Source organism: Brassica rapa, chromosome A03 (genome assembly GCF_000309985.2).
Source record: "Brassica rapa cultivar Chiifu-401-42 chromosome A03, CAAS_Brap_v3.01, whole genome shotgun sequence".
NCBI classification, from domain to species: Eukaryota; Viridiplantae; Streptophyta; class Magnoliopsida; order Brassicales; family Brassicaceae; genus Brassica; species Brassica rapa.
Genome location: NC_024797.2, coordinates 2,752,333 through 2,765,854, shown reverse-complemented (window position 1 = coordinate 2,765,854; position 13,522 = coordinate 2,752,333). Strand labels below are relative to the sequence as shown.

At 33.7% G+C, this 13,522-nt stretch overlaps 3 protein-coding genes across 3 annotated transcripts; 2 read left to right on the top strand and 1 right to left on the bottom strand.

Annotated features, from left to right (window-relative positions):
- Positions 1-1,147: 1,147 nt before the first annotated feature.
- On the top strand, positions 1,148-3,369 carry LOC103856082 (putative glucose-6-phosphate 1-epimerase). The gene is made up of 8 exons (XM_009133163.3): positions 1,148-1,363; positions 1,594-1,749; positions 1,843-1,917; positions 2,002-2,216; positions 2,294-2,425; positions 2,517-2,619; positions 2,708-2,807; positions 2,901-3,369. The coding sequence occupies exons 2-8, from the start codon at positions 1,639-1,641 to the stop codon at positions 3,116-3,118; spliced, it is 954 nt and encodes a 317-aa protein (XP_009131411.1). The 5' UTR covers positions 1,148-1,363; positions 1,594-1,638; the 3' UTR covers positions 3,119-3,369.
- A 276-nt stretch (positions 3,370-3,645) lies between these two features.
- Positions 3,646-9,840, top strand: LOC103856865 (SUPPRESSOR OF GAMMA RESPONSE 1). Its single transcript, XM_033286363.1, has 4 exons — positions 3,646-6,205; positions 6,288-6,465; positions 8,236-8,558; positions 8,639-9,840. The coding sequence occupies exons 1-4, from the start codon at positions 6,005-6,007 to the stop codon at positions 8,834-8,836; spliced, it is 900 nt and encodes a 299-aa protein (XP_033142254.1). The 5' UTR covers positions 3,646-6,004; the 3' UTR covers positions 8,837-9,840.
- LOC103856081 lies at positions 9,600-13,443 on the bottom strand. Its single transcript, XM_009133162.3, has 2 exons — positions 11,248-13,443; positions 9,600-10,991 (listed from the first exon to the last, which is right to left on the bottom strand). The coding sequence occupies exons 1-2, from the start codon at positions 11,308-11,310 to the stop codon at positions 9,888-9,890; spliced, it is 1,167 nt and encodes a 388-aa protein (XP_009131410.2). The 5' UTR covers positions 11,311-13,443; the 3' UTR covers positions 9,600-9,887.
- Positions 13,444-13,522: the final 79 nt, after the last annotated feature.

Here is a 13,522-nt window from a genome sequence, read left to right as displayed (position 1 = left end):
CCGTCTACTTATTTACATTCAATTTAGCATCAGATAGTGTAATTTAATTCTCAAAAAAATCATATAGATTAATATAAAGATTGCTAGTCTCATTTTATTTATTTTTCTCCTCTTACGTAATGTGGCGTGAATCAAAAGCAGTTTGAACACCATTGCATACTATTTAATATTAACTAGACTTGTTTTCTTTGTATATTGATGTGACTATGAATATATAACATAGTTGTTATAATAGATATGGGATGTCTTGAACAAAAATGATAGATATTGATCATTCAATGGCTTCCTCTTTCGATGTTTTCTTTGTAAAACGTACTTTTACGTAACGTATCGCTTGGCAGGCAATAGTGTTAGATTTGTGACAAAGCATTGGCACCAACTCGACGTGATTCAAAGTGGAGTTCAAGCATCATTCGAACATGGTTCTGACTTCTGATTATAAGAAGCTACGGCACTATATCAACTCTTAATAGCACCTTATATTTTAGGTTTCTTGGACAACTAGAAGCTCATTTTTGTTCTTGTAATAACTAATTAAACAACCTCTTTAATTTCAATTAAAACTGATTAACAAACATAAACCAGATTTAAAATGCGCAATGCATGAAAAATTATGCCATATAGCTTTTAATTTACTTTTTAAAACCTCCATAAAATACTCCCAAAATATAAGAAATTAGTTTACAGAAAATTATTCCTTTGTCAGAATTTTAGCTGTTGTTAATTTGATCCGGTAAAGCTCTAATTTGATATGCAAAATGAAACTTTTATAAAATAGGGTGTGGGGGGAGTGAAATCTGGAAAGCTGAATATAATTTTCCTCTTAATTACTGTTGGAAAGGAATAAAACGTCACAAAAGGAAAGGAATATTAATTTTGTTTGCAAGAGGAGAACATGACCACAGATTAAGATTGGGTGGATAATTTAATAATAATCCGTCGTCACACACATAACTAGATATTACAATGAAGAGATATGCGGTTATTAATCTATCATAATTAACTGATAGTTGCATTAAGACAAGTGGATTTATTATATTGGTTACTCAGTATATTCCATTGTTTTTATTTTTATTATTACATTTTTCTCTAAACGACTTTGTTAAGTATATATTATTCTCATTATCTACAAAAAATAAAGAGTTAATATGAGGAGAAAATACATTAAAAAAAAATCGTTTTCCAAAAAAAAAAACAAATTAGAAATGGACACGTGTCAACATCAAAAGCTTACGCAGTTACCAAGAGAACAACTACAAATGCGCAACAGGCTCTCTCCTTCTTCTTCTTCCTCGTCAAGCTCTCTCCCCACTGAAACAAAATTTTCCGAGAATCAAACAGAGACATCTTCGAACAATTCAAGGTCAGCATTTTTTCTAACGATCTCTATCACTCTCGATCTCCGTCTATCTCCTCTCTCGATCATTACAAGCTTTTTTTTTCTTACTTTTGATTTCGATATTTTTGTTGTTTTCTCAGTTTTATATTCGTTATGAATCATGATTAGTATTGATAGATATGGTTTAGTGTCGTGTAAATCATCGTTTTTGATTGATGCATGCATCTGAGCTTTTGGGGGATTTGTGTGTGTAGCTGGAGTGGAAGAGAGGGAAAGGAGGGAACCCGTTGGTGAGGGGAATGAGATCGAGGTTGTTAAGGCCCAAGTCGATGCCTTTGAATACTCTTGTCAACGCTCGTGACGGTTCCTCTCGTGTTGTTTTGTCCGAGCCTAGCGGTTCCTATGCTGAGGTTTTCACTCTTTCAATTTTATTTATTTATTTAGTTACTATGAGGCTTATATGTTTACTTTGTTAATAATTTTGTTGGTGGAAATGGTTTCAGGTGAGTCTATATGGAGGACAAGTTGTTTCTTGGAAGAATGAAAGGAGAGAGCAGTTGCTCTATATGAGCACCAAGGTATTTAAATTATGCTTTTAGAGAAGAAGAATGAGTTCATGTATCAGATGTTTTTTTATAACTAACTTCGTTTCATTTTTTTAGGCGCAAATGAAGCCACCTAAGGCGATCAGGGGAGGGTTACCTATCTGTTTTCCACAGTTTGGTAACTTCGGTGCACTTGAGCGACATGGATTTGCCAGGAACAGGTTCTGGTCTTTTGATAACGATCCTTCGCCTCTCCCTCCTGCTAACCAGCAATCAACTGTTGATTTAGTGTTGAAGTCTACTGAAGATGATTTGAAAATATGGCCTCATAGGTTTGTATCGTCCGTTAGTCCATGTCATCGTCTCTTTGGCTTAATATACAATTCCATGTTTGCTTATGTTGTTGCAGCTTTGAACTACGTGTTCGCATAAGTATCAGTCCTGGAAAGCTTACTATTATCCCGCGTGTGAGGAACACCGACCCCAAGGCATTCTCCTTTATGTTTGCACTTCGTAACTACTTATATGTATCTGACATAAGGTATGTCACTCGCTTTTCCTCTGTTTTATTTGTGACTCAGTCAAAAGCATCATGAGTTGTTGTAAACCCTTTAGTAACATCACGTTTGCAGTGAAGTGAGGGTTGAGGGTTTGGAGACGCTTGATTATCTGGACAACTTGGTGCGTAGAGAAAGATTCACTGAGCAGGCAGATGCAATTACCTTTGACGGTGAGGTATGTGATTCAGTCCATTCCTTTTGTTCTCCGCTGTAACTACTAAAAACAAAACAGAATCTCAACGTATTGTCTGCCTTCCTTGCAGATTGATAGAGTGTACTTGAACACACCAACAAAGATTGCGATCATAGATCATGAGAGAAAGAGAACTATCGAGTTGCGAAAGGAAGGCATGCCAAATGCAGGTTGATATAGAGAGATATCTTTAGTCCAGACATGATTCAAATAAGCTTAATAAGTTCTAATGTGAAAAGCTATGTTATGTTGGGTGTGAGCAGTTGTGTGGAACCCATGGGACAAGAAGGCAAAGAGTATTACTGATATGGGAGATGAAGACTACACAACAATGCTATGTGTAGACTCTGGTGCTATAGAAACTCCAATCTTGTTGAAACCATGTGAGGAGTGGAGAGGCAGGCAGGAACTCTCTATCGTCTCATCAAGCTACTGCAGTGGTCAGCTTGATCCACGTAAGGTTCTTTACGGGGATCACTGATATTCATCAAGCACTACAAACTAATATATAAAACATAAATATTTAATCTGTCTTCATGGATAAAAGCAATAATAATGCCCAAACAAATCTATGATAATGAGTTCCTGACTGACATACAGAGAGAGAGAGAGAGAAGGCAAATGTGTAGTATTTATGTAACGTTGCCTTCTGTGTGACTGTCAGGGACTCATCAATGTGTATGGTTTTACCCCCAGAAACATCAGTCTTATGAATGAATCTGTCTTTCTTCATAAGAACATTTTGTCTTCTTCATTGCACTGAATGGTCTTTATAGTCACTCGATGGTTCTTGTTTCTAATATCATGGAGAGAATTGCTTCTAGTCTAGAAGCCGATTAAACCCTTACTCTCACCGCTTAATCACATTACTTATAGTGTTCTTGATTCCTTTTTTAGGGTGGTTGCTTAGTGTTCCCATTCCATATAATATTAAATATTCCATTCGCACCTTTTTCTTTGTGACAAAAGTTGATGATGCTTACGACAAATATGCAAAGGACTACTTCTGCACCTTTTTCATTTAACAAATGATAAAAAGGAGATTCTCGAGAACAACATGGGCCTTAAAAGATAGGTCCGTGGACTCAATCTTTCTTAGTAAGAAGCTCAAGTAACATCGAATAAATTTTAACCCAAAAAAAAAACGTTTAACTAGTTATTAAAACTAACATAATAAATCAGAAAAATTAAATATGACTGGTTGTCATTCAAAGCTTTCCATACTTCACAAGCAACAGCTAGTTCAGGATTCCGAGGTAAAATCCATTTTTCATTTTAAAGAAAAAGTTAGAAAATATATTTATTCTGACATGTTAGCCAGATTAGTCAACATTTCGATTATATCTAGATATAAATCAACAACGTTCATTTAAGATTAACAACTCAGTGAATGATCACATCATCTTTAAATTTCTAAAAGTAATGATGAAATTGTTTCAATTTGTCAACAAGATTTAACAAGTTAGATATGATCGGTTGTCACAAATAGAGATATAAGTTTTGGTCCAAAAAAATAAAAACTCTCACTTGAGATGATAGGTCCACTTCCCACCCTTTCTCCCAGTTGAGGTTAATAAATTGCCATTTTTCACTACTTTTTTTGTTGATAAAAGGTTTGTCATTTTTACTACTTAGTAAGGTGATTGTTTTTTTTTGATTAAGTTTTTATTCACCTAAGTATAAACAACATGCTAGAACGTAAAGTGTTTTATATCGTAATCCATTAGTAGGAACGTAAAATAACGTTACAGCATGAACGTAATGACTGCAATGCCTTTATTTTTTAGTAGGTTAACCAATTAACTGAAAAATAATTGTTTTTACTGGTTACTAGTAAAAATAAATGTATAACTACTAAAGATAAATCAGTGATTTAAAACAAATTTATTTTTATTTTCATCAACTATTATATTGTAAAATAATTCATTTATCATAGTTTAATTATTTTGAATATTAAAACTAATAATAGATAGATTATGAAATGAAATGATGTGATTACTCAGTGAATAATCACATCATCTTTAAATTTCTAGAAATAATGATGAAACTGCTTAAAATTGTCAACAAAATTTAACAAATTAGATATGACCGGTTGTCACAAACAGAGATATAAATTTATTATTCTTTTGTATATAATAGATTTACTAAATAAGAGAAAATATTTATATTTTTTAAAAATACTTCTTTTCTTTTGATTTTGAATGACTATATCAGTTAAGCTAGTTTTAATTTTTATTATGTGAATGATCACATCATCTTTAAATTTTTAGAAGTAATGATGAAACTGTTTAAAATTGTCAACAAAATTTAACAAGTTAGATATGACCGATTGTCACAAACAGATATATAAATTTATTACTTTTTTGTATACGAATAGATTTACCAAATAAGAGAAAATCTATATATATAGCTGGTTAATTTTTATTATGTTCTTTAATGTTAACTTTCTCTTTTAACTATCCTAATTTAATCTCTCAGTTACTTTTATGTTTACCAATCATATCTCTTTCGCAGTCCAGGTGAAGTTTCATAATTTGCCATTTTTACCACTTATTAAGGTATTTCTTCACCGAGTATAAACAAGCAATGCATTAGAGCTAGAAATTAAAACGTTAAAACGTAATTTTTTTAAGCTTGGTGAACAAGGTAGCCTGGCCCTACGGAAACCACATACGTACATATAATAGCTCTCGCAATGCTTAGAAGTTGCACAGAACCTTACAAACGTCAGGTTCGTTATCCGAACCAAATATCTGAACCTGACGTTTTCTAATTGTGTTCTTGAGAAGCTTTTAGGTTCGGGAGTAAACGAACTTCTTGATTAAGTCCACTTTCCCGCTCATCAACACACGTATATACTTCTCACTCTCTCTCTCTCTCCAAAGTCTCTCTGGTCTTCAATCCATTTAACTTAGCCTAGTGGAGAAAAAACTTTCTCTCTCTCTCTATTCTTCTCTCGCTTCAGCATTCTTTGTCTTGGTTTTCACTATTCACCAACGATGAACAGGTAAGCTAGAAACGTGTAAACCCACCAATGTCAAGATCTTCTAAGAAACAGATCTTTCTGATATGATTTCACTCTGACCCTAAGCTGATTCCAGTGACTATATTCTATTAAGTTTCTTCTCTTATAACTCAGAAAGGTCTTATCTTTGTTCAAAGCCTCGAAAAGAATGAACCTTTCTATCTGGTTTGTGATTAAACATGCAAACTTTCAGCTACTTGCATTCTATTTTAGGCATTACTTGTATCTTTTACTCTGTTTTCAGCTTAAGAATCTAGAGAAATTTTTTTGAGTGATTCATGAAAGCTCAGCTGTCTTGTTTCCGACAAGAGATGTTTGAATCTAGTACCATAGTTCATAAACATGTTACTAAAACCATGGAAACTAGTTTACAAAAAAAAAAAAAAACCATGGAAACTAACTCTTGGCAGGACTTGGATTGTGGATGGTCCATGGATTGTGAAGAATGTAAAGAATGTGTCTGTGTCATCAGATCTGCAGATTGAAGACTGCGGAGCATATATAGACTGTCCCAACTGCGGTTACCGGAACGACAACAGAAATGTCAAGAACTATTTACGACATATGTAATGACTGCAAGTTAATGGTCGTGTCTAACGTTGACACTTGAGTTTGTTTATCTCAGGTACTGACTCCATGGCCAGGCCTTCCTAAAGGTGTAAAGTTCGAGCTAACCGACGAGGAAGTGATCGAGCATTTGGAAGCCAAGTGTGGGATTGATGGGTCAAAACCAAATCCTTTTATTCAAGATTTTATCTGTTCAGTAGATGATATCAATTACACTCACCCTGAAAACCTTCCAGGTAACAGTTTATTTTCATAAAATGCAAATTTCCAAAATAACATTTTAAAAGAACTTCAAAATAGCCACTTATTTTAGAGGAAAAAACTATATTCCAACTTCACTCAATTTCTTACTCCAAAATAGAGTTTATAATAAAATATTTTTCAACCATAATAGAATAAAGGGAAATACTTTAGGATATCGTTAAAAAAGTTTATGTCACAAATATAGATCCTAAGGATCAAAATGACTAAAATATTTCATTAAAAAGATAAATATCACTTATACTCTTAGGGTTAACTAATCCAAACTTTAGGGTTTAGACCATTTCCAATGGTTTACTCTATTTTTTACTCTAAAATAGAGTAACTCTATAATAGAGTTTGAGTTTGCTTCAATGACACTCTATTTTAGAGTATAAAATAGTGATGAAAAAAAAAAACAAATGACTCTATATTTGGAGTAAACTTATTTTTCACTCTATCATAGAGTGATAAATAGAGTACCATTGAAGCATTTTTTTACTCTAAACTCTATTTTAGAATGAAAAATAGAGTGAGGTTGGAGATGCTCTTAGAGTTGAGGGGTGGAGATTTGGGATTGAGATTTAAAATTTTATAAAATAAAAAATAAATATTAAAAATTTGAAAATAAAAAAATTAAAAATAGTTTCAAAAAGCATTTTCGAATTACAAAAAGAAAATTTGAAAAAAAAATTTTTAAAAAAGTTCGAAAAAAAAAATTATTAAATTTTTTTTTTATAAAAATAGTTCGAATTTGAAAACAAATCTAAAACTCTAAGAAATATATATTTTTTTTATATATATAGGGTATTAGTGTTCTTTTACCTATTAAATAAAACATTTAGGTCATTTTCCTTCTTGTAGTCTATTTTTGTGATCAAAACTTGATGAAATGATCTATTTAAGAAAATTACCCTAGAATAAAAATAGGTTTATCCATAAATAGAATATTTTATTTTTTGTTCGTTCATTATTCCAGTTTTACTTTAAAATGGAATGGAGTTGGAATAAAACTCAACTACATTACAGAAATACTATATTTTAAAAGAAAAATGTAGTCTTAGATTGGCTATATACTCTTAAACCCCAGTCGCATCCACCGGTTAAATACTAAATCAAAAAATTTAATAATATGCTAAAATATTTTTTTAGCTTTTAATAATGAGAAAAAGACTAGGATAGCATCAAACCAAGTTTTTGTTCCCAAAGTAGCACTCAAGGATCAAAGTCACAAAAATATGTTTCATTAAAGAGGTAATATACACTTATACCCCTTGAGTTAACTAATCCAAACCTTAGGGTTTAGAGTTAAGGGGTGGGGTTTTGGAATTAGGGTTTAAAATTTTATAAAAAATAAAAAATAAAAATTTTAAAAACAGTTTCAAAAACTATTTTTAAATTATAAAAAGAAAATTTGAAAAAAAAATAAAAAAAAAATTTCAAAAAAAAAATTTCAAAAAAAAATTATAAAAATTTCGAATCTGAAAACATATAATCTGAAACTATAAAAAAAAATTATTTTATTTTTATTTTATTTTTTTATTTTTGTTTGTTTATTTAATTTTAAACCAAGGGTATTAGAGATATTTTATCCTTTAATGAATGTCATTTTTGTGACTTTCTCCTTCTAGTGCTATTTTTGAGACATAAACTTCAAAATGTGCTATTATTGACAATTGCCCTTTAATAATTGGTATTTGAAGAATATTCATCTGTTGCTTTTGTGTTTCAAGTTGGTAAAAATTAGCAAGTCTTTTGTTTTGAAGGGGTGAATAAGGATGGAACTAGTGCCTTTTTCTTTAACGAGACGGTGCTTGCATATCCCAAGGGGGAAAGAAAACGGAGACTGATCACACCGTCAGTTCTGACAGATGCGTCTGTACGTTGGCGCAAGACTGGTAAAACCAAACCCGTGATGGTTAATGGAGTCCATAAGGGTTGCAAAAAGTTCATGGTGCTCTACAAGAGCGCGAAGAAGGGACTAAAACCTGAGAAATCTAAATGGGTTATGCACCAGTATCACTTGGGAAGAGAAGAAGCGGAGACTGGTGAATTCGTTGTTTCCAAGATCATGTATCAGCAACAACAGGTTATAGTTCCTTTCTCTGCACGTAACGTCGACGTTATTTCATGCACTATAAATGGTTTATGTTTTTCTGGTAAAATCAGGGACTGGAGAACACTCCAGAAGCTTCATCGTTTCTTGTAGAGAAGAACCTTAATTACTGGGATTTCAACATGAGTTATGGAAACTGCATGGTTTCAGATTTGGAGGATGCTGATTTAGGGTCTCTCCCTGATATTTGTTCCGTAAGATCTATTTTAAAGAAAACATTTGTTTTGTTTATATACCTAAAAAATTGTTGAGAAACTTGACAAACAAGTTATTCTTTTTGCGGAGTGCAGTTTGCTTCCGAGGACAGCTTAATGAATTGTCTGGAATGGATCTGAAGCGTCAAAGTAAGGATTATATAAGATGGTGTTTTCTTTTTGTTCGGATAAAGGAAGAAGAAGGAAGACAAAAAAGTAGAGGAATGTAAATAGATTAAGCAGCCAGTAAAGTTGAGATCAGTCGCCATCTTCTGTTTCTGTCACTCGGCTACACCAAGAACTAAATTTTCAATGGCTTCAGATCTCCAACAGATTGTCATGTTTTTTGTTTCCTCTCATTTGCTTTGTTCCTTGTTCTTTTGTTAAGTTCGTGTAAAGCCTCTACCGCATGTTCTGCCTATGTCTATCTTCAGCGTGTTTGCGGTCCAATGTAATCTGAAATGACTTTATGATAAGTAGTTTATCACTAAATGGCTCCAGTCCAAGCACGGTTAATTATGAAGTTCCATTTGTATAAGTCTACTTTGTTGACATATTAATCAAATCAGTTTTAAAGCATTTTTCACATGTACCTCTCTTTATGAGATGTTATAGTTCAATGCTTAAAGAGACAACTGAACAAATGGTCATTTGATTTGGAGAACGGAAACGCTATAATAATACTATAGTCAATGTAACCTTGCACGGTCAGAAGCTCACCTATTTCATGAGTTGTAGAAGACTAGAAGCTAATTAGTAAATGCCTCTACACAAATAGTATATAAGCTTTCTCTTCAACATAAATTAAAGGAAGCAACAATAGGAGATCAATTTAAGAATTTTTAAGAATAAAGATTACAAAGAATCTGAGGATAATGTAAACAACTCACTAATAGATTGTACAGACTAAAAAAAAAGAGATAAGAGATGGAAAGACTATTCCAGCAAAACTTCCCAAAAACAACATGGGAACATGAAGTCAGTAAAATGTTATATACCCTCACCAGAGACTCCACTTATCAGATCACTCTCCTCAAATAAACTGTACCAAACCTCTGGTTCAGACTCCCCCACTAAAAAGACTGATGATGATAAGCACAAACCCTTATCAGCCACTGTCTCTAACGCAGTTCCCAGGCAACAAGTACTTATAACTCTCAGCTTTCTCTATCAAATGCCCCGGGAGATGAACAGCCGAGTAAGACCTAGGGATCGGCCCCAGCTTCCCGATGATCTCCCTAAACGTATGCTCTTCCGGAAGCATATCGAACAAATCAGTCCCTCTGCATATCACATCTTGTATCCTCTTCGGATTCAGATAATGAGAGAATCTCACCCTATCGTTGTGGCTATACGCTTTCATCTTGAACACAAACTCGCTTATGCGCCTGAAACAGAAACTGCAATGCCAACCAGAGTCGGCCAATAGAGTATCCCCTCGTCGAAAATGAGCGTACCGCGTCTTCCCGGGCTTGTACAGATGAACAGAAGCTCTCCAACTCTTGTTATCGACAAAGTACTCGAACGAGTAGAGGTAGTTCTTGAGCTGGAGATGGAGAACGGGAGGGTAACCATCGCACCATCTAAGGAGGTTGATGGTGTGCGCGCTGGGGATCTCATCAACATCAGACATTATCAACAGATCATCTTCTTGAATCCCCGCGAGTCCTATCAGCTGATCAAGCGCGATCCTCTGGTAAGCCTCTTCAACAAAAGGGTTCTCCCCTCTCTTGAACCTCCCTCCTATGTTCCCATACGTCAGCCTCGGCTCCACAAACTCGAAGTTCTTCTCTCGGTTCGCCGCGAAAACCAGCGGTTTAGGCAAACCGGTGAAGGTGGAGTTAGATTCTAGTATCACGAACTGCGTGACGTAAGGGTAAAGCTCTTTCCAGCGGATGGTGAGCATGTCGACCTCGTTGCTGAACAGCACGGCGTCGAAGACGCGCCGAGGAGACTCCCGGTGCGTCCACCCGTGGAGGCTGCAGAGAGTCTCCATGGAGGCGTTGTGGTGGTAGTAATGTGGGAGGGTTTGAAAGGGCTTGGGCGGTGATTCCCAGAGGGGTCTCAAGAAGTAGGTGAGTTTCTGTCCGTGCAAGTAGACTCCGAGGATGAAGATGGGGACGATCGTGAGGAAGATGATGTATGTCTTGAAATCGAGTCCGCGTAGTACGCATCTCACTCTTGAGAAGGCCTTGGCTGCTCGAGAACCATCCTGTGAAAACAAAACAAAGCAATGTCTTTTCATAAAAATCAATCCTTTGTACTGATACAGAGATCAAACAAACTATGTTTCAGACAAAACAATCCAATCCCGACAAGAGCTACAAAACCCTATGACGATATGTAATAAACAATCAGAATCACAACCGCATTACAACCAATTCTAATCTAATCAAATTGGTACCAGACACCAAAAACCGATTCAACACGAAATCGATAAGAAGATTAGAGCGAAGATTAGGACTCACCTGACCACAAACATCTTCGCAGATATCGTCTGTTTTCTTACAACTATAGTACCCATCTGACATGATTGTGACACCCACAATAAAAAGGAGGAAACTTTATGCGAGGGAGAAGAGATTATCGAACCCAGAGATCAAAAGTAATCCTCAGAAACTCGAACAATAAAAAATAAAACAGAGAAGTGCCTCTGCGTATAAATAAATATCCGAGAAAATAATAATCTTAATCCCTCTCGTCTTTGGAAAACTGTAACGCCAATTATAGCCGTTTGATGATACCTTTTGCGTTTATATATTCCCAAAACTGCTCTAATTAATATAATTTTATTTGACTTTCATTAATTTTTATCAGCTTAAACAGCATATATATATATATATATAAGCAAAAATATTACTAGAGATCCGTTTCTAAAATACTTTATTTTTCTCTTTTCTTGTCAAAGTGAATACATATTATTGGAGATATATACTAGTAGTAGTTTTATATGCTACTTGGTATAAATCAAACAAATATATTTTTATGATTTTTTTGTTGATAATTACTAGTATCACATACTACTTGGTATATTTTAGAAAATTTGAATATCTATTTTGAGTTTTTTTTTTTGTATTTTATATTACATGCGCAGCCGGTTTTGTAGAATACTATTTTGAAAAAGTGTTATAAGTAAGAAAAGCGTAGAATATTGGATGAATAACAATTTGATTTCTGAATATGTTTAGGGATATATTTTTTTATTTTAGTGATTATTTGCAATGTCAAACATTAATAAAACTATAATTTGAACTGGGTCTTCGTCTCCTCTATTCTAGCTAGTCAATGTTACATGTTCCAGGGGACCAAGTATTAGTATCTTGATGTATATATGAAGACAAAGAACTTGAATGCATGATAAGGAGGACAAGTTTCTGCAACCAAGTGTACATATATATGGACTTTTATATCTTATCTCTTTACAGTTTCCTCTCCTTTTCCTAAACATAACATTAATTTTTTTTTTAACATAACGTTAATTATGCTAATATCTTCTCAACTATTTGGAAATCTAAACATTGAAAATGATATGACTCTGCATTAACATTTGATTATATATTCAAAGTTTGACTATAACTACGTGGCATTGCTTGTTTTCTCTTTGTTTCGACTTTCAATCCTAAAACTTATCAACTAAATAAATGAAAAGCGTGATGTTAATGTCGAGGAACAAGCAAGAAAAAGGAGGAAATTGTATAGGAAACTTCTAAGGAAAATACCGCATTATTACTAAATTTAATAAACATTCATGTTCATGATATGATGAAGGATTTGTCTACAACATTGTTAGGGCTGAAAATATATAAACGGGACTGTTGATCCTGCAACAACTCTGGACCTAGATTCGAACAGAGTGGTTTGTTGACCCAACAAGTTAGATTAGATATCCAACCCTCTTTCATTGCTAATCATTACGTATTCTACACATATATTTATTTCATACCTATCGACCACAGTTCACAAAACACGCGTTCACGAAGAATAGAACCTGGTCCATCTGTTTTTTTTCATTAACGATCACACCCACCAGTTTTGTAGTAACATAGTTTGTCCCTTTAGCGTTTTTCAAAACATCTCTCTTCTGTGTTTACTTGTTAGCACTCTTATTGAGTTAGAGCCAATTGGTTGGGAAATTATCTAAACTAAGCTGTAATATTTTATAACATGTTTTGAACCATAAGATAGGAATGCGAGAACTATGTATATAATATGTTATCTCTAATATTATGTGGTCTTGGGTATGCTTTTTGGTTCTTAAGGACTAATCTGTTCTGAACTGGAATGGTGAGTTTTAATTTTGTTTTGAGTGATGATCAGAAAGATAAAATAATTAGAAAAAAAAGAAACTTAATTGTTTTCTTATAATTTGACAAATATATTTATTTGTGTCTACTAGACTATTTTAGTTTCAATTCAGTTTGACCAGGTTAAAAAAAATCCACCAATCATTATGTTATTTAATTTAATATAGATTCAAATCATTTAGGTTCATATCCAGCAGTACATGATCTGAAAATTTGAGAACCATAAATATTTTTTTTATGAACTTCTATACAATTTTTTTTCATAATTTGAAAAAAATGTCAAAAAAAAATTTGGGGGCCAAATTCTATGTTTCATTGGACCATTCTACATTGTGAGCAACTAAAACACCAGAACGAATCAGTGATACAGAGACAGAAATGAGCTGTGTCTTGTGTCATGAGGGCTGGACCGGACCGGACCAGAGTCATGAGCTGTGTT

Coding starts and splice junctions, on each gene's coding strand:
- LOC103856082 (XM_009133163.3), top strand. CDS start 1,639: ATGAGATCGAGGTTGTTAAGGCCCAAGTCGATGCCTTTGAATACTCTT. Junction 2,217..2,293: donor TTGAAAATATGGCCTCATAG/GTTTGTATCGTC, acceptor ATGTTGTTGCAG/CTTTGAACTACGTGTTCGCA. Junction 2,426..2,516: donor TTATATGTATCTGACATAAG/GTATGTCACTCG, acceptor TCACGTTTGCAG/TGAAGTGAGGGTTGAGGGTT.
- LOC103856865 (XM_033286363.1), top strand. CDS start 6,005: ATGTTACTAAAACCATGGAAACTAGTTTACAAAAAAAAAAAAAAACCA. Junction 6,206..6,287: donor ACCGGAACGACAACAGAAAT/GTCAAGAACTAT, acceptor TGTTTATCTCAG/GTACTGACTCCATGGCCAGG. Junction 8,559..8,638: donor TCATGTATCAGCAACAACAG/GTTATAGTTCCT, acceptor TGGTAAAATCAG/GGACTGGAGAACACTCCAGA.
- LOC103856081 (XM_009133162.3), bottom strand. CDS start 11,310: ATGTCAGATGGGTACTATAGTTGTAAGAAAACAGACGATATCTGCGAA. Junction 10,992..11,247: donor GCGAAGATGTTTGTGGTCAG/GTGAGTCCTAAT, acceptor TTGTTTTCACAG/GATGGTTCTCGAGCAGCCAA.